The sequence below is a fragment of the Cydia strobilella genome, chromosome 24 (assembly GCF_947568885.1).
Source record: "Cydia strobilella chromosome 24, ilCydStro3.1, whole genome shotgun sequence".
Classification (NCBI taxonomy): domain Eukaryota; kingdom Metazoa; phylum Arthropoda; class Insecta; order Lepidoptera; family Tortricidae; genus Cydia; species Cydia strobilella.
This window is the reverse complement of record NC_086064.1, coordinates 457,670-482,532: the sequence shown is the minus strand read 5'-3', so window position 1 is coordinate 482,532 and position 24,863 is coordinate 457,670. Positions and strand designations below refer to the sequence as shown.

Genomic DNA, 24,863 nt, shown 5'->3' with positions numbered 1-24,863 from the left:
AAAAAAATACAGTGAATTTAAGTTTTTCATACAAAACTTGTTTTTGCTCTATTTTGTTTATTTTATAAACTGGAGTTATATAAACTAATTACGCACCTAGATATACCTCATGTCATTGTATGTGCATAGTTTCATTACATTTCCATACCTAGTTTTAAAATGAGAACGGCACTACGTTTGTATGGGAAGGTGCAATTCGGCCGAGCTTGCCACGCTTTGCCACTCTTACGGAGTTTCGAATGTCAGGTGCAAGAAATACAATAGTATAGGGCAGGGGTCCGCATCCGGACCGCCGACGTTTTTTTATTTTTTTGCTTAATTAATAAACTCAATGAGAAACGGACCGCGGATGATCATTTTATTCTAAGAACCGAACCCCTGAAGAAACTAATTGGTGACCCCTGGCCCCAATTTCACCACGGTGACAGGTGCAACAATTGTAAAACATCAATGTTGCTGACGTCACAGGCATCCATGGGCTACGGTTACCGCTTACCATCGGGCGGGCTGTATTCCTGTTTGCCACCATCATTGTAATATTTTAAAAAACTTTATTATATCGGCAAAAAACAGGTACGTTTATGACGATGATGATGACAATTGTCACAAGATTTATAAAAATTTTCGGTAATTCTTGACAGGAAATAAGTTCTGTGTCGGAATTTTGCGACAATTGTCGTGTTTCTTGTGACAATTGTCATTAGCATCGCAAAATAAGTACTTATTTATTGGCGATATGGCGATATAATGGAGTTTTTTTAATTATTAAAATGTTGGTGGCAAACAAGCACACAGCCCGTTCGATGGTAAGCGGTTACCGTAGCCTATGGAGGCATGTGACGTCAGTAATAGCATAGATAGATATAACTCCGTAATAGATGGATACAGTCTAAGGAACGTGCCTCGAAAATCACGAAAATTTGATTCTCGATCAGAGGGCGCCACTAGTTTTGGCCTACACTCGTATAGAGGGCGTTGACGGTTTCGTTTGTTATTTATAATTTTAACGCATATCAGTGAAAGAACATGGATCAAAATCATAAAAATAATTAATGCAAATAAAAAAAATCATTTATCCATATTTAAATACATTTTATCGTATTTTTATAAATATATATTTTTAGTTTTAAAGTGTGTCGACAGATGGCAGTGAATTTACTGAGTTTACAAAATTTACTATGACAGTACCGCTCTAGTATAAGTTACTCTATGGTAATAGTGATTTCGACAATTGTCGCACCTGTCACCGTGGTGAAATTGGGGGCCTGGTATAGGGAGTTTCACAATTACCCGCCGTCAGCTGGCGTCGGCGAGAGCTGGCGTGATCAAATAACAAGATTGATCTTGTTATATTGTTTCGAGCAGGTGATAGGAGTAGTACAGTGAAACACCTTAAGCGTAAGGTTTATAAGAACGTATATTCTCTAAATGCCCGCCTATATATTTATTTATTTATCATTTATTGCAGACAACATTGGTCCATATACATAATAAGCATAACACAATAAGCCAACAGTTGCAATTATAATAAGAATTAAAATAAAATTATGTTAAAATTAATAATAAATAAATCTTGACTTTTTATATATTGTATACAATATATATATATATATATATATATTGTATTGTATATTTATTTGTGTGTTAGGTTTCGTTTTAATACTTATATGTATAAGTAGTAATTGTAGTATGTGTGTTTGTGTTTAATAGTCTCCATATTTAAGCTCTTTGCACTACCTGTTGACTTTTGTATGAGTTCTACATTTCCTGCTACCCAAAGGTTGTCTGGAAGAGATCGCTTTTTAGCGATAAGACCGCCTGTTGTTACCTGGTTCTATTTTTTCTTTAAATATTTCTTTGTAGTTTTACATGTATGTAAAATGTATAATTTTGGTGCAATAAAGAATATTTACTTACTTACTTACTTACTTGACATTTAAATTTAATAGATTGATCATAATAATGGATACTGGTACTAATAATAATAGATTGATTAAATTCTGATTAAAAATAATACTAAAATTAAGATTAAAAATTAATAGTAATTCATTATGCGCAGTCAAAAATAAATTTAAATGTCAACGCTAAAATTAAGTTTAAATATTAACATGCAGACTATGCCAGTGTCCAGCTATCGGACAATCTAGCCTGTCTGCCACCAGATTCAGGATGCTGTTGGAGCTCCCACGCACTCGGCGCATAATGGAAGCTGTTCGTTTCCGGATTATGGCTTGGAAGCCATCTATTTGTGAAACCGCAAACATCCCAGAAGCGCTACAGTACCTGGGAAGACCCAACAGCATCCTCAGTATGTTATTATACAGAACGCGCAAAGCGCTGATCGCCTTCTGAGTATGGTTGACCCACAGGCTGCACGTGTACAAGGACTGGCAATATGCCTTAAATAGGGCCTTTAATATATACATGTTAGGATGCGCTGACACAAGTAATATGCGTTTATGTCGCAGTAAACCAAATCGTTACTGCTAAACACTGAAAGGAGTGTACAGGTTTTTTCTCAAAAATGGACGGCAAAGTCGACATTGCCGGTTAAAAAGTAGGTCGCGAAGTGCGTAGTTTATGGTCAGTCAAAAAATTAAAAAGTTAAAAACATTGCAGTCTCGATTTCGGGACTGCAATGTTGCATACAAATTCCATTATTTGTCGAGTTATTTTTAAAAGTTGAAGTGGCCATATCAAATGAAGGCATAGGTCCATTAAACAGCCAAACAGATGATCAGTACTTATTATTATAATGTTGGTACCGCGACTATTTAGGTGTCTCAAATAGATTGGCGTATTTTCAGCAGAAAAATACACTTTTATTTTTAATTAAAAAAATAAAACGGCGGCAAAGCAAATCTTATTACTTTTTTCTGTGAAAATATATACATAAGAACGTTGCTTCTGTAAAATATTTCTATTATATTTGTATTTATCGCGCCATTTTTGAGAAAAGCACTATATATGACTCGGCTGGAAGGCTATTTGCTGGCTTCGGAATCAATTAAACGGACTCCCAAGGTCGTCCGTTTAAAACGAATCCTCAGCCAGCAAGTAGCTACTTCCGAGCCTCGACAATAATGTACTATTAAAGGGTCGGTAACGCGCGTGTAATATCTCCGGTGTTGCAGGCGTCCATAGGCTACGGTAACTGTTTACCATCAGGCGGGCCGTATGCTTGATTGCCACCGACGTAGTATAAAAAAAACCACTGAAAGTGGCTAATTGCCATTACAGTGATACTGATACCGCTCTGGAGCGAGCAAAGTGGCGTGTTCCTGTGCTGAAGGCCAAGACTTATTTTGGGTCATCGCGTCAGCCAAATAAGTAATTACAACAGGGTAGTTGCCAATTTTCTTTAATGGTATCAGTCGATCAGGTTTGTTTTGAGGATCAAATGTCTGTATGGGACCCATTGTCTTAAAACAATACAAAATTATTAGGTTTTTTTTTCTATTTGAAAGTAAAAAAAAAATTCTCGAAACTGAGATCTTGTATTTATTTATTAAACTCATATATTCCTCCTCATTCCTCAACCCACCAACGGAGCGGCAGCTGACGTTCACGATGGTTCATCATACAAAGCCGTTAACCACTATACGAGTTCCTGGCCCGCGGTCTATACTAGTTGAAGGGTACTCACCCTGTGCGTTGCTGCCGTAGGCGTGGTGGGGGCGGCGGGGGTGTAGACGGGCGGGGGCGGGGGCGCGAGCTGCGCGGGCGCGGGGGCGGGGAGGGCCGCTTCTCGCTGCAGCGTGGCGGCGCTCTCGCTACACTCACCCTGTGCGTTGCTGCCGTAGGCGTGGTGGGGGCGGCGGGGGTGTAGACGGGCGGGGGCGGGGGCGCGAGCTGCGCGGGCGCGGGGGCGGGGAGGGCCGCTTCTCGCTGCAGCGTGGCGGCGCTCTCGCTACACTCACCCTGTGCGTTGCTGCCGTAGGCGTGGTGGGGGCGGCGGGGGTGTAGACGGGCGGGGGCGGGGGCGCGAGCTGCGCGGGCGCGGGGGCGGGGAGGGCCGCTTCTCGCTGCAGCGTGGCGGCGCTCTCGCTACACTCACCCTGTGCGTTGCTGCCGTAGGCGTGGTGGGGGCGGCGGGGGTGTAGACGGGCGGGGGCGGGGGCGCGAGCTGCGCGGGCGCGGGGGCGGGGAGGGCCGCTTCTCGCTGCAGCGTGGCGGCGCTCTCGCTACACTCACCCTGTGCGTTGCTGCCGTAGGCGTGGTGGGGGCGGCGGGGGTGTAGACGGGCGGGGGCGGGGGCGCGAGCTGCGCGGGCGCGGGGGCGGGGAGGGCCGCTTCTCGCTGCAGCGTGGCGGCGCTCTCGCTACACTCACCCTGTGCGTTGCTGCCGTAGGCGTGGTGGGGGCGGCGGGGGTGTAGACGGGCGGGGGCGGGGGCGCGAGCTGCGCGGGCGCGGGGGCGGGGAGGGCCGCTTCTCGCTGCAGCGTGGCGGCGCTCTCGCTACACTCACCCTGTGCGTTGCTGCCGTAGGCGTGGTGGGGGCGGCGGGGGTGTAGACGGGCGGGGGCGGGGGCGCGAGCTGCGCGGGCGCGGGGGCGGGAAGGGCCGCTTCTCGCTGCAGCGTGGCGGCGCTCTCGCTACACTCACCCTGTGCGTTGCTGCCGTAGGCGTGGTGGGGGCGGCGGGGGTGTAGACGGGCGGGGGCGGGGGCGCGAGCTGCGCGGGCGCGGGGGCGGGGAGGGCCGCTTCTCGCTGCAGCGTGGCGGCGCTCTCGCTACACTCACCCTGTGCGTTGCTGCCGTAGGCGTGGTGGGGGCGGCGGGGGTGTAGACGGGCGGGGGCGGGGGCGCGAGCTGCGCGGGCGCGGGGGCGGGGAGGGCCGCTTCTCGCTGCAGCGTGGCGGCGCTCTCGCTACACTCACCCTGTGCGTTGCTGCCGTAGGCGTGGTGGGGGCGGCGGGGGTGTAGACGGGCGGGGGCGGGGGCGCGAGCTGCGCGGGCGCGGGGGCGGGGAGGGCCGCTTCTCGCTGCAGCGTGGCGGCGCTCTCGCTACACTCACCCTGTGCGTTGCTGCCGTAGGCGTGGTGGGGGCGGCGGGGGTGTAGACGGGCGGGGGCGGGGGCGCGAGCTGCGCGGGCGCGGGGGCGGGGAGGGCCGCTTCTCGCTGCAGCGTGGCGGCGCTCTCGCTACACTCACCCTGTGCGTTGCTGCCGTAGGCGTGGTGGGGGCGGCGGGGGTGTAGACGGGCGGGGGCGGGGGCGCGAGCTGCGCGGGCGCGGGGGCGGGGAGGGCCGCTTCTCGCTGCAGCGTGGCGGCGCTCTCGCTACACTCACCCTGTGCGTTGCTGCCGTAGGCGTGGTGGGGGCGGCGGGGGTGTAGACGGGCGGGGGCGGGGGCGCGAGCTGCGCGGGCGCGGGGGCGGGGAGGGCCGCTTCTCGCTGCAGCGTGGCGGCGCTCTCGCTACACTCACCCTGTGCGTTGCTGCCGTAGGCGTGGTGGGGGCGGCGGGGGTGTAGACGGGCGGGGGCGGGGGCGCGAGCTGCGCGGGCGCGGGGGCGGGGAGGGCCGCTTCTCGCTGCAGCGTGGCGGCGCTCTCGCTACACTCACCCTGTGCGTTGCTGCCGTAGGCGTGGTGGGGGCGGCGGGGGTGTAGACGGGCGGGGGCGGGGGCGCGAGCTGCGCGGGCGCGGGGGCGGGGAGGGCCGCTTCTCGCTGCAGCGTGGCGGCGCTCTCGCTACACTCACCCTGTGCGTTGCTGCCGTAGGCGTGGTGGGGGCGGCGGGGGTGTAGACGGGCGGGGGCGGGGGCGCGAGCTGCGCGGGCGCGGGGGCGGGGAGGGCCGCTTCTCGCTGCAGCGTGGCGGCGCTCTCGCTACACTCACCCTGTGCGTTGCTGCCGTAGGCGTGGTGGGGGCGGCGGGGGTGTAGACGGGCGGGGGCGGGGGCGCGAGCTGCGCGGGCGCGGGGGCGGGGAGGGCCGCTTCTCGCTGCAGCGTGGCGGCGCTCTCGCTACACTCACCCTGTGCGTTGCTGCCGTAGGCGTGGTGGGGGCGGCGGGGGTGTAGACGGGCGGGGGCGGGGGCGCGAGCTGCGCGGGCGCGGGGGCGGGGAGGGCCGCTTCTCGCTGCAGCGTGGCGGCGCTCTCGCTACACTCACCCTGTGCGTTGCTGCCGTAGGCGTAGTGGGGGCGGCGGGGGTGTAGACGGGCGGGGGCGGGGGCGCGAGCTGCGCGGGCGCGGGGGCGGGGAGGGCCGCTTCTCGCTGCAGCGTGGCGGCGCTCTCGCTACACTCACCCTGTGCGTTGCTGCCGTAGGCGTGGTGGGGGCGGCGGGGGTGTAGACGGGCGGGGGCGGGGGCGCGAGCTGCGCGGGCGCGGGGGCGGGGAGGGCCGCTTCTCGCTGCAGCGTGGCGGCGCTCTCGCTACACTCACCCTGTGCGTTGCTGCCGTAGGCGTGGTGGGGGCGGCGGGGGTGTAGACGGGCGGGGGCGGGGGCGCGAGCTGCGCGGGCGCGGGGGCGGGGAGGGCCGCTTCTCGCTGCAGCGTGGCGGCGCTCTCGCTACACTCACCCTGTGCGTTGCTGCCGTAGGCGTGGTGGGGGCGGCGGGGGTGTAGACGGGCGGGGGCGGGGGCGCGAGCTGCGCGGGCGCGGGGGCGGGGAGGGCCGCTTCTCGCTGCAGCGTGGCGGCGCTCTCGCTACACTCACCCTGTGCGTTGCTGCCGTAGGCGTGGTGGGGGCGGCGGGGGTGTAGACGGGCGGGGGCGGGGGCGCGAGCTGCGCGGGCGCGGGGGCGGGGAGGGCCGCTTCTCGCTGCAGCGTGGCGGCGCTCTCGCTACACTCACCCTGTGCGTTGCTGCCGTAGGCGTGGTGGGGGCGGCGGGGGTGTAGACGGGCGGGGGCGGGGGCGCGAGCTGCGCGGGCGCGGGGGCGGGGAGGGCCGCTTCTCGCTGCAGCGTGGCGGCGCTCTCGCTACACTCACCCTGTGCGTTGCTGCCGTAGGCGTGGTGGGGGCGGCGGGGGTGTAGACGGGCGGGGGCGGGGGCGCGAGCTGCGCGGGCGCGGGGGCGGGGAGGGCCGCTTCTCGCTGCAGCGTGGCGGCGCTCTCGCTGAGTCCGCGCGCTGCCAAATGTGCTGCTACTAGTTGGAGGAGCTGGCGCTCGTTGTAATGGATACGGGTTTGGGCTACGACGTTCGCCTGCAATATAGGCATAGTATATAAAAAAATTATAAATTATTATTATAAAAAAAAAATTTAATTGTAATATTATAAATTAAAAAAAAATAGTATAAACAGGGCAAAGTATATTATCTTCATACAAACGCACCGCGCGCGACTTGTATGTGTGCGCGACTTGTATCTATGGTCGCCGCACGCACACTCAAACAACACCTGCGCACTGAGAAACGCGGGTCGAGATTTTGTTTGAGTGTGCGTGCGGCGCACACATACAAGTCGCGCGCGGTGCGTTGTATTAAGATAACATACTTTGCCCTGTTTATACCAAGATATAGGGACTTGTTAATAGAAATAAATTAATTTGAGAATCGATCAACAATCGAACGATCTAGCCAATTCGAAGAAGTTAATATTAGATTCAAAAGCTATATAGTTGATACATTGATTGAGATGCGTAAAATCTAGGACAATTTCGTGCTGCGAATTTGACAGGTAAACGAGATGGCGCAGTACTGTTTTGGATGTCAAACCAAAGGGCACGTATTTTAGACTTTACCTCTCTATTACAATCAATTCTCTTTGATTTAATCAAAGTAGATCAAAAACGATGTACTCAACACACAATATTCTCCCAAAAAAATCTATCTACTTCTTCTTTAGAAAAAAAAAAATAACAAAAACCTGTAATAAAAACATAAAATATAAATTATCTAGAAATGCTAAAATATAACTTTTTTTTTTAAATGTATAATAGATTTAATAGTAACAATAAATAAAGCCTTACAAAAAAAATTAAACTACAATTAACTAAACTAAAACTACTATAAAACTAAAAATCTAAATCTAAAATTGGCCCCCGTGGCATGGTGCCGAGGATGCCGGCAGCATTTCCTCGCTGGATCGCTATGGTCAAGCGTTGGGCGAGGAAGCTGCCAGCTCTCTTATCTCCGGTCCCATCCACCAGCCGTTTCGCCAACTTATTCAAACAAACCTTACCCTATGTATATTAGCTAGTGATGTCTCAAATTCTGCGCCCATGTGTTTACTTTTCCCGGAGACTCGCTCTAATAATTCTAAAGCGTACTTTTGGAACATCACATGCTCCTGACGCTTTTCTTGTAAGATTGGGTCTCGCATTAACACTGAAAACGAATAAAAATCAAATTTGTATTAAGCAGAAACGTCCGGTGCGCAAAAAGTGTACCATTAATTTTTTTTGGAGAATTCATCAACTTTTGTGTTATTTTCTACCAGGGATGTTGCGAATATTCGCATCCGCATCCGCAACCGCGGAACTTCCGCATTATTTTCAACATCGCATCCGCATCCGCATAAAATCGATGCGGAGCTTAATGCGGATGCGGATGTGGAACAGGTGGGTACAGGAACGTCTAAGCGGTGGCGTAAGTGCTAGGTAATTTCGTCATTAGCCAATAGGAATCTCGTTTCGTTTTTGTGATTCGTCGATCGAGCACTTTAGCCTATGACGGACAGCGACAAGAAGTGAAAAGTTTGTTTTATTTGGACTTTAGTATCGTAATGCGATTGTGCGGTACCTATGTTCTTGTTCAAATACTAATGATTTCTTTTTTTTAAATAAAAATTACTAAAAATGTAATATTTGACGTTATTTATGTGCCTAATCTCGACATCCGCATCCGCATCCGCGTCCGCGGATGTCAAAAAATCGGCATCCGTAACATCCCTGATTTCTACCTACCCAGAAAATCACGAGGACTATCGATTTCAAAAGAAAAAAAATATGTCCCCAAAAAAATTTCAGTTGTAACGCATTTTCATTTTCACATACATTTTGTATGGGCCGTTACAAAACTGACACCCAAAATTTGTATGAAAACTTGGGGACACTTTTTTTCTTTGTCTCATTCAATAGTACTCGTGATTCTGAGTCTAAATAACCCAAAAGTTGATGGTTTTTCGAAAAAAAAAGTAAATGGTACAATTTTTTCTGAACCCCCACCACCCCCCATCCCTGCACACGATACCATAATGCATGCGCCTCCCTAATGGTGGTACCTGTCCAATTTTTTTGTCTAATGTGTATTAGCGTTTCACATTTTGCTTACTGAGAGAATGAGACTAAAAAATCTAAATTTTGTGTGATGTTATTAATGAACTACCGACCTTTGAAAATATATTATATACTTAAGTTTGGTTTATTATTCTAAGTGCACACCTAGCGCAATCGATCAAGAATATTTTAATCAGAGCGGAGCGAGAAATTTTAACGTGGAATCATGAGCAATGCAACTACTATCTGCTTTTCGGATATAAAAATAAAGTGTTTTTTTGAAGTCATCCTATGTGAGATTGGACATTATCGGCACCAAAAATTTGAGCTCGATGATAGTAGTTAATGCGCACCTTGTATCTGCGACGTAGTGAACAGAGGCAGTTTGGATATAATCTGTCGCACGGTCGCCAGCCCGGCCAGCGCGCGGCACGCCAGCCCGCGCAGCCGGTCCGCGTCCGTGATGATAGTAGTTAATGCGCACCTTGTATCTGCGACGTAGTGAACAGAGGCAGTTTGGATATAATCTGTCGCACGGTCGCGCAGCGCGCCAGCCCGGCCAGCGCGCGGCACGCCAGCCCGCGCAGCCGGTCCGCGTCCGTGATGATAGTAGTTAATGCGCACCTTGTATCTGCGACGTAGTGAACAGAGGCAGTTTGGATATAATCTGTCGCACGGTCGCGCAGCGCGCCAGCCCGGCCAGCGCGCGGCACGCCAGCCCGCGCAGCCGGTCCGCGTCCGTGATGGGCTGCTTCACCATCATCAGGGATAACAACACCTGAAACAAATTATAATACATTATACAACAAAGCCATAGTGACACGTCACATCCGAGGTCATTTACCGGTGTAGGTCAAGGATAAAATAGGCATTTATGCGAGGAAAATATACAGAAATACCAATTATTTAAGGTTATTTTACCGTATTTATCGTAATAGATGATTTTTCTTTATGCTTCAGAAGATTTTACTTTATGCTTTAGTTTAGAGCATTAAAACCATAAAAAGCAACTTTATGCCGCTTAAACAGCAAGATTGACTGCTAAATTTGCCATTCAAAAAATCAAAAAATGTTTTTTTTTGTTTTTTTGAGCGCACGCTCTCCCAGACTTTCTGTATGACGAAGATGTAAAAACAGCTTAGTTGACCCAAAGTCTCACTCAGTATGTCGCTCTACATATGACTCACCATAATTCCGTTGTTAGAGCGCACGCTCTCCCAGACTTTCTGTATGACGAAGATGTAAAAACAGCTTAGTTGACCCAAAGTCTCGCTCAGTATGTTGCTCTACATGTGACTCATCATAATTCCGTTGTTAAAGCGCACGCTCTCCCAGACTTTCTGTATGACGAAGATGTAAAAACAGCTTAGTTGACCCAGTCTCACTCAGTATGTCGCTCTACATATGACTTACCATAATTCCGTAGTTAGAGCGCACGCTCTCCCAGACTTTCTGTATGACGAAGATGTAAAAACAGCTTAGTTGACCCAAAGTCTCGCTCAGTATGTTGCTCTACATGTGACTCATCATAATTCCGTTGTTAGAGCGCACGCTCTCCCAGACTTTCTGTATGACGAAGACGTAAAAACGGCTTAGTTGACCCAAAGTCTCACTCAGTATGTCGCTCTACATATGACTCACCATAATTCCGTTGTTAGATCGCACGCTCTCCCAGACTTTCTGTATGACGAAGATGTAAAAACAGCTTAGTTGACCCAAAGTCTAGCTCAGTATGTTGCTCTACATATGACTCACCATAATTCCGTTGTTAGAGCGCACGCTCTCCCAGACTTTCTGTATGACGAAGATGTAAAAACAGCTTAGCTGACCCAAAGTCTCACTCAGTATGTTGCTCTACATATGACTCACCATAATTCCGTTGTTAGAACGCACCCTCTCCCAGACTTTCTATATGACGAAGATGTAAAAACAGCTTAGTTGACCCAAAGTCTCGCTCAGTTTGTTGCTCTACATATGACTCACCATATTTCCGTTGTTAGATCGCACGCTCTCCCAGACTTTCTGTATGACGAAGATGTAAAAACAGCTTAGTTGACCCAAAGTCTCACTCAGTATGTTGCTCTACATATGACTCACCATAATTCCGTTGTTAGAGCGCACGCTCTCCCAAACTTTCTGTATGACGTCCTCGTACGATTTGAGTGCAGTTTTCTTTTTACTCGACCCTGATATTGAGAAGCGCGTCGTCGATGTGCCTGCCTACAAATAATAAATAGTTGTTTACTAGTACTTTATGCAACTGATACATAATGAGAGGCCTTAAAATAGAAGTGTGGTTTTATGAAACGAGCGTTAGCGAGTTTCATAATAAAATCACACGAGTGTTTTAAGTTTTAAGGCCTAATTATGTACAGTTGCATACACTACTTTATCTACACACATATCATAAGTTAAGATGGGTTCAGAAGCAGTAGGGAAATGACCTGCATTGCTACTAGTGCTACCTGTAAAATATCTATAGACTATAGATATTAAAACAATCCAATAAAAAAGAAATTTGAACAAATACAGAGACTACTCGTATTTCAACTAAAATGTAAATTACCAACAACTTTTCAAAATTCTACTTTCGTAACAGCAAAAAAACCAACAAACAAATGACAACATTGATTGCGGCAATTCGATCCTCCGTCAAGACGAATGTTTTTTTTTAAATTATAGACGATACGAATGAAGGCCCTATTCTCATGTCACTGGAGATCAAATGTCGGGCGTTTTATATTTAAAAAAAAAATACTGAATTGACGTTTCGTATCGATCTGCTTTAATATCTATGGATACTAGAATGGAAATTTTATAACAAATTCATTTAAATCCAAATTTCAATTGCTTATTGTAAAAAAAAAACGTACTTGGAACGTAAAATGCTCTAGTGCAGACAAGTATCATTTTCTGCACAACTTTTAGAACAACAATGACCCTCTTTCAGAGCATGAGAAATGAAAAATAAATAACTTACTCTATGCACGGGTGCGCACACGCAGTTGACGAGCACGTTGAGCGCCGCTTTTTGAACTTCCGGCTCCGGAGAGATCTCGCCGTCCGCCGCGCCTAAAACACAACGCCTCAGTAAACTTTGTTTTAAACAGTCGGCACGCTTGGTTTCAATACAAATCGTGGTATTTACGTCATCTATTGTATATATTAAATCTGTGGTTCATATTCACCTAGCACGATGTTGACGCCAGTAGTCATGTCGGCGTCTCGCATGTCCACTTTTTCCGTTAGTAGTAGCTGGACTCTTGGAGCGACGCAGCATACGGAGACCACGTCCAGCGCTGAGCGGACCGTTTCCGACCTAGAGGCAATAGATATAAGGTACATATTAGATTGGGGAACTTGACATTTGTTTTGATTAGAGATGCAACTGATATCCGGTCACTATCCGGTATCCTGCCATATTTTTACTATTCGGCCGAATACCGGATAGTAATTAAGGCCGTTCCATCGGCTTGCCGCGGTCTCTGTCCCATTTCACAAGAAAGAACGGGAAAGAGCATGCGCGCCAAGTATCCATTTTGATCGAATTTTGTCGATTTTTATTTATTTTAAAAACGTTACCCTACAATATCGAAATTCGAAAGCTATGAAATTACTATTTAAGTTAAGATTGTTTTTTCTTCTTTTTTTGTTTATAGTATCACATAATAAATAACCGAGTAAAGTTGGATTAAAAGTCCGAGTTAGAGGTTACTTTGGGAATTAATTGTATCGAGCGAAGTGTCATAATTCGTGTATCGGAAGCTATGATATTAAAGATAATATAGTCAAGAACTACATATATTTTTTTCCACGTCTACGAATATCAACGCCTCTTAGAAAAACATGATCATATAAGGAGATTTTTCGCCTTCTGGCTCAGGGAACCGCCTTAACCACGATATTTATGAATAACATATGCACTAAACACTCAAAACATCTTATACGTTTACTTTAACCTAGGGAAGAGCGGTGCCTCCCGACACAGGCAATTTTTTGCTTACCGGGCGGCTCCATCACCTAAATCACGGCAATTTGTGTTTAAAACAAATAAAGATTTTTGTATTTTGTATTTGTATAAATAACGAAAGAAAGTTAATTAACTAAGCACTTACAACGAAAACATTTAAATGAAAACTGTAACGTGCCGCTATTCAATGCACACTGTGTGAGAATTAATACCTAATTTAGTTTACTTTTCTATCAACGAATGCCTATAACTAGAAACAAGTTGCAACCGGCACCAAACTATGCGCACGCGCGCGATCTAATTTCCTCAATTTCAGACAAAAACTTTTAGACGTATATTGGCGGCCGGATACCCGATATTCGGCGTATCAACGGCCGGATATCCGGTATCCGGCCAACCCACTATCCGTTGCATCTCTAGTTTTGATCTTTAACCCAAAATTAGTGGATGGTAGTAGTCAGTTTTATTTAAACAAAATTGTATCTATATTGTATACGAGGTCTAAAACTATCTTAGTATGAGTTAAGGTTATTCGTCTTTTTAGTGGACATCAATATACAGTATACATAGAAAGGCATATACTTGCCATTGAAGTTCCACTCGTAAGCCAGCCCGACCACCTGCAGCAGTAAGGAGATGCCTCCTAGTTCTACTAGCTCGTCAACAGGCGCCCAGCGCGACCACGCCACTGACTGCAGTTCCATTTGTCCTTGTATCTTCAGGATGATACACAATATACAGAGCATATACCTGCTGTAGAAGTTCCACTCGTAGGCCAGCCCGACCACCTGCAGCAGTAAGGAGATGCCTCCTAACTCTACTAGCTCGTCAACAGGCGCCCAGCGCGACCACGCCACTGACTGCAGTTCCATTTGTCCTTGTATCTTCAGGATGATACACAATATACAGAGCATATACCTGCTGTTGAAGTTCCACTCGTAAGCCAGCCCGACCACCTGCAGCAGTAAGGAGATGCCTCCTAGTTCTACTAGCTCGTCAACAGGCGCCCACCGCGACCACGCCACTGACTGCAGTTCCATTTGTCCTTGTATCTTCAGGATGATATACAATATACAGTGCATATACCTGCTGTTGAAGTTCCACTCGTAAGCCAGCCCGACCACCTGCAGCAGTAAGGAGATGCCTCCTAGTTCTACTAGCTCGTCAACAGGCGCCCAGCGCGACCACGCCACTGACTGCAGTTCCATTTGTCCTTGTATCTTCAGGATGATACACAATATACAGAGCATATACCTGCTGTTGAAGTTCCACTCGTAGGCCAGCCCGACCACCTGCAGCAGTAAGGAGATGCCTCCTAACTCTACTAGCTCGTCAACAGGCGCCCAGCGCGACCACGCCACTGACTGCAGTTCCATTTGTCCTTGTATCTTCAGGATGATACACAATATACAGAGCATATACCTGCTGTTGAAGTTCCACTCGTAAGCCAGCCCGACCACCTGCAGCAGTAAGGAGATGCCTCCTAGTTCTACTAGCTCGTCAACAGGCGCCCAGCGCGACCACGCCACTGACTGCAGTTCCATTTGTCCTTGTATCTTCAGGATGATACACAATATACAGAGCATATACCTGCCATTGAAGTCCCACTCGTAGGCCAGCCCGACCACCTGCAGCAGTAAGGAGATGCCTCCTAGTTCTACTAGCTCGTCAACAGACGCCCAGCGCGACCACGCCACTGACTGCAGTTCCATTTGTCCTTGTATCTTCAGGATGATACACAATATACAGAGCATATACCTGCCGTTGAAGTTCCACTCGTAGGCCAGCCCGACCACCTGCAGCAGTAAGGAGATCCCTCCTAGTTCTACTAGCTCGTCAACAGGCGCCTAGCGCGACCACGCCACTGATTGCAGTTTTATTTGTCCCGGTATCTTCAGGATGATATACATAAAGCATATACCTGCCGTTGAAGTTCCACTCGTAAGCCAGCTCGACCACCTGCAGCAGTAAGGAGATCCCTCCTAGTTCTACTAGCTCGTCAACAGGCGCCCAGCGCGACCACGCAACTGACTGCAGTTCCATTTGTTCTTGTATCTTCAGGATGATATACAATATACAGAGCATATACCTGCCGTTGAAGTTCCACTCGTAGGCCAGCCCGACCACCTGCAGCAGTAAGGAGATGCCTCCTAACTCTACTAGCTCGTCAACAGGCGCCCAGCGCGACCACGCCACTGACTGCAGTTCCATTTGTCCTTGTATCTTCAGGATGATACACAATATACAGAGCATATACCTGCTGTTGAAGTTCCACTCGTAAGCCAGCCCGACCACCTGCAGCAGTAAGGAGATGCCTCCTAGTTCTACTAGCTCGTCAACAGGCGCCCAGCGCGACCACGCCACTGACTGCAGTTCCATTTGTCCTTGTATCTTCAGGATGATACACAATATACAGAGCATATACCTGCCGTTGAAGTCCCACTCGTAGGCCAGCCCGACCACCTGCAGCAGTAAGGAGATGCCTCCTAGTTCTACTAGCTCGTCAACAGACGCCCAGCGCGACCACGCCACTGACTGCAGTTCCATTTGTCCTTGTATCTTCAGGATGATACACAATATACAGAGCATATACCTGCCGTTGAAGTTCCACTCGTAGGCCAGCCCGACCACCTGCAGCAGTAAGGAGATCCCTCCTAGTTCTACTAGCTCGTCAACAGGCGCCTAGCGCGACCACGCCACTGATTGCAGTTTTATTTGTCCCGGTATCTTCAGGATGATATACATAAAGCATATACCTGCCGTTGAAGTTCCACTCGTAAGCCAGCTCGACCACCTGCAGCAGTAAGGAGATCCCTCCTAGTTCTACTAGCTCGTCAACAGGCGCCCAGCGCGACCACGCAACTGACTGCAGTTCCATTTGTTCTTGTATCTTCAGGATGATATACAATATACAGAGCATATACCTGCCGTTGAAGTTCCACTCGTAGGCCAGCCCGACCACCTGCAGCAGTAAGGAGATGCCTCCTAACTCTACTAGCTCGTCAACAGGCGCCCAGCGCGACCACGCCACTGACTGCAGCAGTTCTATTTGCTCTTGGATTTCTTCAGGTGATGATTTTGACGCCTGGAATTGAAGGATTATTGTACACTAACAAATTATGTGATACCTAAACATTTACTTGTTTTTACTACAGATAAATTAAAATTTTATTTCGAAATCGATATATCAAATAATCCAACATTAAACGCAGGTTTCAAATATAGGCGCGAAGAGTTGAATTCCCATAGAAAAAAATAATTTCGCGCCTTTTTCTACTGAGAAATTGGGTGTGTTTTATTATAAGTAGTATTTAGATAGGGACTTTATCTCTCTGTACTGATTTCCTTTTCCGCATCAATTGTAAATTTTCTGTTTGGCCCAATGGTTGACTGGTAGAGAATGCCTTTAAGTCCGCAATTAGTAGTTTCTTGTGGTATGCAATAAAGGTTAAATAAATACAGTAAAGAGAGATGTACCTTGTAAGGCGGCGGCTCGGGCACGCTGTCGCCCTGCGCGCGCGCCACCGCCGCCGCGCGCACGCGCAGGTGCGCCTCCAGGTACCTGCAGGGGGAAACGGGGGGTAGCCTTCAAACACACTTTACTTCTAATTAATGCATCATTCATCCAAATATTCATGTTCTCCGTGTAACTTTTTAAGTAGTACCTATTAGTTTAATACCATGTCCCTACCTCTGAGTTCCTATAATGAGGGCTATCGTTTTTTTGCTCACCAGTTGGCGCCTCTGTTTTTTTTTTTTTTTATCCTACGTGGCTTTTACTCCCCGCAATTTTGCACGGGGTGAATTTGCCAATGTCGGTTTTTGACTTTCACACGTGAGGAGAATGTTCGGTAGTCTGGGAGGTGGGCGCCTCCGTTGATGGTGGTCCAAAAGACTAAAGAACAGCTGTCAGTCATTGAAGTGACAAGTGACATTTGACATTTCGAACTATGGAAAAGACCACCATCAACACTAGCGCCGGCTTCCGGTTCGAGCGCCATCTTGATAGTTAGCATCGTGATTAATTACTTTATTTTTTGCTTATTAATATTGTTTAAAGTGTAATATCGATAGCTTATTATACAGTAAACTAATGTGGTAGTGTGCAGTGAATGGAGAATTAATTTTGAAGCGCGTTTAACCACCATCTTGGAGTCAACGGCCGGTAGTCCACGTGCTTCTTGTAAAGTCTAGCTATCGATTTACAAGAGCTAACAAATCACCGTACACTGTCTTGTACAACCGTACAATTTTTGTCGTTTGTAAACCTCTCAATACCTTGATACTGGCGAAATAGTCCCACTGGGCTGAAGCCATAATTTTAAAAGAAGAAGAAGAAGAAGAACACTAGCGCCCCTAGCGGCGAATTCATACGCGTTAGCCCTCATTGGCGTCCTGTATCTACTATAAGCTTTATTTTTATGATAATGTCACAGCTGTAGGATCTCCAAATAAAAAACAAATTAAAAAAAACCGGCTAAGTGCGAGTCGGAGTCGCGCACCGAGGGTTCCGTACTTTTTAGTATTTGTTGTTATAGCGGCAACAGAAATACGTCTGTGAAAATTTCAACTGTCTAGCTATATCGTTTCACGAGATACAGCCTGGTGACAGACGGACAGCGGAGTCTTAGTAATAGGGTCCCGTTTTTACCCTTTGGATACGGAACCCTAAAAAAGAATAATATGCTGGGGCAAACTACCCTATACGGCAGCACCCGGCGGAAAAATTGCATACGCACTTTATGAATATGCACTTTTCCTGCCGGGCTCAGAGTATCTCGCCGCGACATAGACTACCCGTCCCCCTTTAATTCATACAGTTAGTAAAAGACGAGTAGTCTATCTCGTGGCGACATACTGTCGCGCCAGTCATGTAGCCCTACAGCTTGTTGTAAAGTACCAATTTAAAGAGAAATAAATAAAATCAATTATTCCAATCGAGTTACGTGTAGGAGGGCTTAAATCGCGTCTCGCGAATATATCATTTAACATCTAGATCATCGAGAAGCTGCAGCTTAATTTGATCCACAAAGATCAATTTAAAGATTCATTGATTGATTGACAATGATCCATACTAATATTATAAATGCGAAAGTTTGTCTGTCTGTGTGTTCCCTCTTCACGCTTAAACCGCTGAATCGATTTAGATAAAATTTGGCATAGAGATAGGTTGAGTCCCTGAGGTGGACATAGGATAGTTTTTATCCCGAAAATCATCCCTTAAGAAAGTAAATGCGGGGTGGAATTGTGATAATTAATGAAGTGTCTGCTAATTTGTGTGCATAATATGCTCAAATTTAATAATTGCTATAAGACTTTCTCCAGGCGCTATTCTTACTCTAGCTGGGGTTACTAAGTCCACGCAGACGAAGTCGCGGGCAAAAGCTAGTACGTTAATAAAGTACCTTCTAAGCGCGACACATACATGTACCGCGATCTGTCTGGCGGCACACGTCTCATCTTCCGAGTTACTTCCTCGTCTGAGCCCAATAGTAGTTTCAAGATTACGTTATAAAGTAGGACCCTGCTTCTTAACTATCTTCTGAGCGCAACACACACAGACACATAATTAACGTACCTTCTAAGCGCGACACACACGGACACATAACTAACGTACCTTCTAAGCGCAACACACACGTGTCGCACGATCTGTCTGGCGGCGCACGTTTCACTCCTCAAACACCGAGATACTTCCTCGTCTGAGCCCAATAGTAGTTTCAAGATTACGTTATAAAGTAGGACCCTACATCATAACTATCTTCTAAATGCAACACAACAGACACATAACTAATGTACCTCCTAAGCGCGACACACACGGACACATAACTAACGTACCTTCTAAGCGCGACACACACGTGTCGCACGATCTGTCTTGCGGCGCACGTTTCGTCCTCAGACACACGAGATTCTTCCTCGTCTGAACCCAGTATCGGTAGTGTTGAAATTACGTTATACAGCTTCCGAAGTCCGTCCTGAAACACAATATAATGTTTAGAACCATAGAGAAATAAGTAAGGATAGGGCTAACTCCATACATCAGTTTTCTTACCAAAAGGCGGGTTATTTCGTAGTCGACATCTAGCGTCAAGTAGCGGATTTATCAGTACCGCTACTTGACACCAGATGTCACGAGTGTCGCGACTGACGAAAAGTGTATTGCTCAAAAATTTACAACCAGGAGTTGAAAATAGAGTTCCGGTTAATTATAACCGCTACTAGCTAATATTAATTAGCTAAAAATTGTTGAGCATTAGCACAGAATAAGTAATAGTATTATCATACAGAGCGGCCACGCCCCGCCCCGCCCCGACTCGCATGCCCTCGCCCCGCGACACCAGATTGACGGCCGTTTGCCGGCCGCTCAGTACTATTTTTAAGCAACTTACTCACACTATGACGCATGACGCGTGTACAGACGTGCCGTTCACACAAAGAAACGCAAGTGATTTTTTTTATGTATAGCATGTCCGCCCTGTGGCATTAGACTTTTCGTTCGTCGCGACATCTATTGTCAAGTAGGAGTACTAATAAATCCACTAGTCGACGCTATATAGATATTGACTACAAAAATAACCCGCGTTTTGGTAAGAAAACTGACCATCGCGCATCTAACAGGACCATATTTACTGAAGTATAGAGCTAGCACTGTTTTCTTACTTATTTCTCTATTTTTAGGGTTCCGTACCCAAAGAGTAAAAACGGGACCCTATTACTAAGACTCCGCTTCTTCTGTTGCCGCTATAACAACAAATACTAAAAAGTACGGAACCCTCGGTGCGCGAGTCCGACTGGCCGGTTTTTAGAACCGATGTATCAGCGCCGGTGCGACTGTTCAAATTTCAAACGGGGCTACATTTGTATTAGGGTTCATCCATTAATTACGTCACACGAATTTGGAGCTTATTTGACCCCTCACCCCTCCTTGTTACACTTGGTCACATTTGGCAAACCCCACCCCATTGGTGTGACGTCACATTTTTTCAATGAAAAGTATTATTAATATTTTATCAAAATATTTTTGACAAAAGAAATATTAGTAATTTTATAACTTAAAACAGATTAGGAATGAAAGAACCCAAAACGATTAAAAACGATTATCGTTCCAAAAACTTGTTATTTAACTGTATTGCGAATAAAATAATTTAAATAAGTTAATGTGACGTCACAAAGTTCGTGACTCCCCCCCTCCCCCTTGTCACAACGTGTCACATTTTCTTGACCCGCTCCCCACCCCTAAACGTGTGATGTAATTACCCCTTATTGGTAACAAGATCAAAGCGAACAAGCGAAACGTTACAGGTGGGAGCGAGAAATCGGAACGCGCTCTCTCGCTCTCACCCATAGCCGTTATGGCTAGGAATTAGTCTGCCTAAGAATTACCTGATTGTCAAACTCTTCTAAGATGACTCTGAATTGGAAGGAGAGGCCGAAGAACATGGTGGCGTGGCAGCGGCCCGAGTCGTGCGAACACTCCAATAACCATAGAGCGTATCTGTAATAGTACATTATTGTCAAGGCTCGGAAGTAGCTACTTGCTGGCCGAGGATTCGTTTTAAACGGACGACCTTCGGAGCCCGTTTAAGAGCCCGTTCCCACTATGTCGGATGTCGGGACGATTTTTAATCGGGTGTCGGTGCCTCTGTTCACACTAGTCGGCTGTCGGCCATGAAAGCAGCTGGTGCCATTTGAGGTTCTCATTTGACGCGCGGGAGGCGCAGGGGGTGCGGCGCGGGCGGGGTCGGTCCGACATCCGACATCATGTGAACAGCGCCGCCGACACGATTTTTTTCCGGACGGAGGGCTGACAAAACACACGATAATTTATGTCGGATCCGACACAAAATCGTTGTCGTTCGTGTGTGAACATTTTCATATAAAATGTTCTGCCGCTACGACACCCGATTAAAAATCGGTCCGACATCCGACATAGTGGGAACGAGCTCTTAGGGAGAAGGGCTCTGACGCCCGCGCGGGTTCGTACAGTCGAGTTCATAAATATGTATACATTTTTTTACCTTATTGCAATGGATTAAGGTGAAGAAATGTATACATATGTATGAACTCGACTGTACCTGGTGCAAAGGTTGTCCATCGCAATTCAACGTGGTAACGCGGCTAGTGTGATGGGCACCTTTGCGCCAGGGACAACTCGGAGGGACTTTTTGACTAGGCTTAAGTTTAGTTGTTATTATAAGTTGTTATGTCATATATGTATATATAGTTAGTTCCTACTTGTATATTTTTTTTTTTACGCATTTAACAATTAACTTTATTCATTTACATACAAGATATATACAGTGGTACTACGTAAACGAAATTAATAACTAGCTTAAATCTAGAATAGGCCCTTGAGGCATTGTACCAAGGATGCTGGTGGCATTTCCCCGCTGTATCGCAATGCTGATACGATACAATACTTGTATATTAATATTGCTGTAATTTAAGCTTGTACCTACTACTGTTTTTTTACTGTTTTTTTTTTGTATACTTACTGTGACAATAAATGAGTTTTGTTTTTTTTATTGTATTTTTTTTTTAGTTCTACTACTGACATTTATTGAATTTTTTTTTTCAATAGCCTATTTTAAGGGGATCCCATGCCCCAATGACCTTCGATTTGAATCCCTTAGTTTTCTAATGTTTTTTGTAGCTTATCATATTAACAGCAATGAATTTTAGCAATATAGTATCCCATATTTACTCCAAAGTTCATTGTTTTCGAAATATTTGGCATCAAAGGTGAACAATTTTAGGCCAAAAAACTGGTTTTCTGGCCATAACTTTTGTATTAATTAGTTTAAAATTAAAACCTTAGACAAATTTTTAGAGACGTCTAAGACGAACCCAAATATGTAGATTTCGTATAAGTAAGATCTTTCACAGCAATCGAGATACGAAAAAAGTGTTTTTTTAGACAATGTTTAAAACAATCATAAATAAATAAGTATTCATTTTTTTCACAATCCGGTAGACAAAAATGGAGATAAAAGATTGAAGAACCGATAGCCGCTTGTCTTATAATTCTATATGTAGTGCAAAAGTAGGAGATACGATTCAAAACTTGTCAAAAATCGATGGAAACCTCAGGAAGCCCCTTAATGATAGGATTTCTAAAATATGTTCTTGTGTGTTATCGATACTCACTTAACAAGATCGGCAAGCGTGGCTCGGGGCAGTAAGCACACCCGTTCCATAGCATCCTCGCAGTAGGCCAGGTAGTACAGACAGATAGAAACACCAGTTGCTGCCACTGATGGTCGAGGTACTTCTAGAAATTTCTGGAAAACATACAAAACAATGGGGTTGGACGGGCGAAATATTTAGCAGATGGCGCCAGCATAGCTTGCCCTGTCAATCCCTAGAATTGTGTCAAATTTTTGTTTTTTTTTATGCCCTGGATACCAGCCAAAATCTCATAGAAAAAGGGGCAAGCTATCAATCAATCAATCAATATATTTTATTTCAGACTAATGTCCATAGTGTTAGTGTACATTCCCTTAAGCCTATGTTAGTTAAACCTATACTAACTTATAATAAACTATAAACTAAGCCTCTGGATCCCATATGTACATTGTCCCAATGTTTCCAGAAGGCGCGGGCGCAGGCGACTCTAACACTAGGCGCACGAGGCTGTTGGAACTGTCTCGCACGCGACGCATCAGGGAGGCAGTTCTTTTGCGTATTATCGCACCGAAGCAGTCCGTACGCGCCTCCGCGAACATACCTGACGCGCTGCAAAAACGAGGCAGTCCCAACAGCATCCTGAACCCATTGTTGTACTGGACGCGCAGGGCTATGATGGCGCCATCTCTGCAAACCTTTGACAGTTGCCAACCCCATTACCATTGTGCGTCACAATGCTCCATGTGCATAAGGACCCTTTAGGGGTCATCTATTAATTACGTCACACGTTTAGGGGGAGGGAGAGGGTCAAGAAAATGTGACGTGTTGTGACACGGGGGAGGGGGGATTCACAAACTTCGCAACGTTACTTTAACTTCACTTATAGCCGGAAAGTGTTTTGATTTTTTAGGGTTCCGTACCCAAAGGGTAAAAACGAGACCCTATTACTAAGACTCCGCTGTCCGTCTGTCTGTCTGTCACCAGGCTGTATCTCGTGATCTGTGATAGCTAGACAGCTAAAATTTTCTCAGATGATGTATTTCTGTTGCCGCTATAACAACAAATACTAAAAACAGAATAAAATAGAGATTTAAGTGGGGCTCCCATACAACAAACGTGATTTTTGACCGAAGTTAAGCAACGCCGGGCGGGGTCAGTACTTGGATGGGTGACCGTTTTTATAGTTATTGGTACGGAACTAGTTTTTGCAATGACATATTGTTTTTATTCGTGATTTTTTTTTATTCATAATCGATTTCCCTGTCATAAAATTTCCAATATTGCTATTATTAAAAATATTTTCATTAAATTACTTCATAATACTTCATTCGAATTGCTAATTTCGCCGAGAACAAGATTGCCGAATATGTGACGTCACACCAGGGGGGAGGGGGTTGCCAAATGTGACCCGGTGTGACAAGGAGGGGGGAGGGGTCAGGCATGGAACGTCAAGTAATTAGCCTCATGCATGAAGTTTATATTTGAACGAAATATGTTTTATTCGGATGTTTGTTACCGTTATATCATGTTACAAATGCATTTCCGTTTTTAAATTACCATTTAATCACTTAAAATTATAAATAAAAAGTACAAAAATTTGCCCGCGAAAAGCTAGTGAGCGAAACGCTCGAAACGCCACGTGACGTCACGCGTTCGACAGATTAGTGTCATTAGTAGCAAACGTCAGTTGGGCCGCCCAACGTGTGACGTCATCACACTCTTTCGAATTCGCGCCAAAAATTATGAGCGTTTCAACCGCTCAAATTTTTTTAACATTTTAATTATTTTTTAATAAATAATGTTAAGGTTTACAAAAGTATTTTTATCATTTCGGGTGTTCCAACGATATAAATTATGAATCCAAAAATAAAAATACATTCATGCATGGGGCTAATTATTTTCGTAAAATGTAATCAATGTCCATTTTTATAATGCCACTCGCAACTTGCAAACTAGTTTGCTGACTCGTAGGGTTGTCTTATTTTTCTTTTACTGCTATCTCTCTCTCACCTGCAGTCCGCCCATGTGTATGAATTAGATGGAGAACTTCTTGTGGCAAAGCAAGGTTGCTAGATACTTTAACCTCGTAAGGCCCAATGTGCATTACAATGTACACTCTGTTTCAATCTAATTTGAACCTTACACTAACTGAATCTTTTGTTTCATTGTTTTCTAAAACAAACGAAAGTCACCCTAATCTTCTATACAACATGGTTCAAATTAAAAATAGGGAAACTTTGTTTGGTGGGCCTTACGAGGTTGAAGCCTCGAAGGCTAGTCTCGAGTCTCGGAACTCGAGTCAACACACTCACCTGCAGCCCGCCCATGTGTATAAAGTCAATAGAAAACTTCTTGTGGCACAGCAAGGCTACCAGATACTTTAAAGCCTCGAAGGCTAGTCTCGAGTCTCGGGACTCGAGTTGCCACACTCACCTGCAGCCCGTCCGTGTGTATAAAGTCAATAGAAAACTTCTTGTGGCACAGCAAGGCTGCCAGATACTTTAGAGCCTCGAAGGCTAGTCTCGAGTCTCGGGACTCGAGTTGACACACTCACCTACAGCCCGCCCATGTGTATAAAGTCGATAGAAAACTTCTTGTGGCACAAC

General features: G+C 46.4%; 1 protein-coding gene across 1 annotated transcript in view; it reads right to left on the bottom strand.

Annotated features, from left to right (window-relative positions):
- LOC134752313 (protein mahjong) overlaps positions 1 to 24,863 on the bottom strand; it is a 61,990-nt gene that overhangs the window by 21,988 nt on the left and 15,139 nt on the right. The window contains exons 11-22 of the mRNA XM_063687983.1: positions 22,279 to 22,412; positions 20,515 to 20,626; positions 18,970 to 19,106; positions 16,612 to 16,696; positions 16,059 to 16,219; positions 12,353 to 12,483; positions 12,145 to 12,236; positions 11,262 to 11,384; positions 9,789 to 9,942; positions 8,129 to 8,274; positions 6,918 to 7,150; positions 3,605 to 3,610 (exon numbers count right to left, since the gene is read on the bottom strand). Coding sequence (XP_063544053.1) covers positions 3,605 to 3,610; positions 6,918 to 7,150; positions 8,129 to 8,274; positions 9,789 to 9,942; positions 11,262 to 11,384; positions 12,145 to 12,236; positions 12,353 to 12,483; positions 16,059 to 16,219; positions 16,612 to 16,696; positions 18,970 to 19,106; positions 20,515 to 20,626; positions 22,279 to 22,412 — 1,514 coding nt within the window. The remainder of the gene's footprint in view (positions 1 to 3,604; positions 3,611 to 6,917; positions 7,151 to 8,128; positions 8,275 to 9,788; positions 9,943 to 11,261; positions 11,385 to 12,144; positions 12,237 to 12,352; positions 12,484 to 16,058; positions 16,220 to 16,611; positions 16,697 to 18,969; positions 19,107 to 20,514; positions 20,627 to 22,278; positions 22,413 to 24,863) is intronic.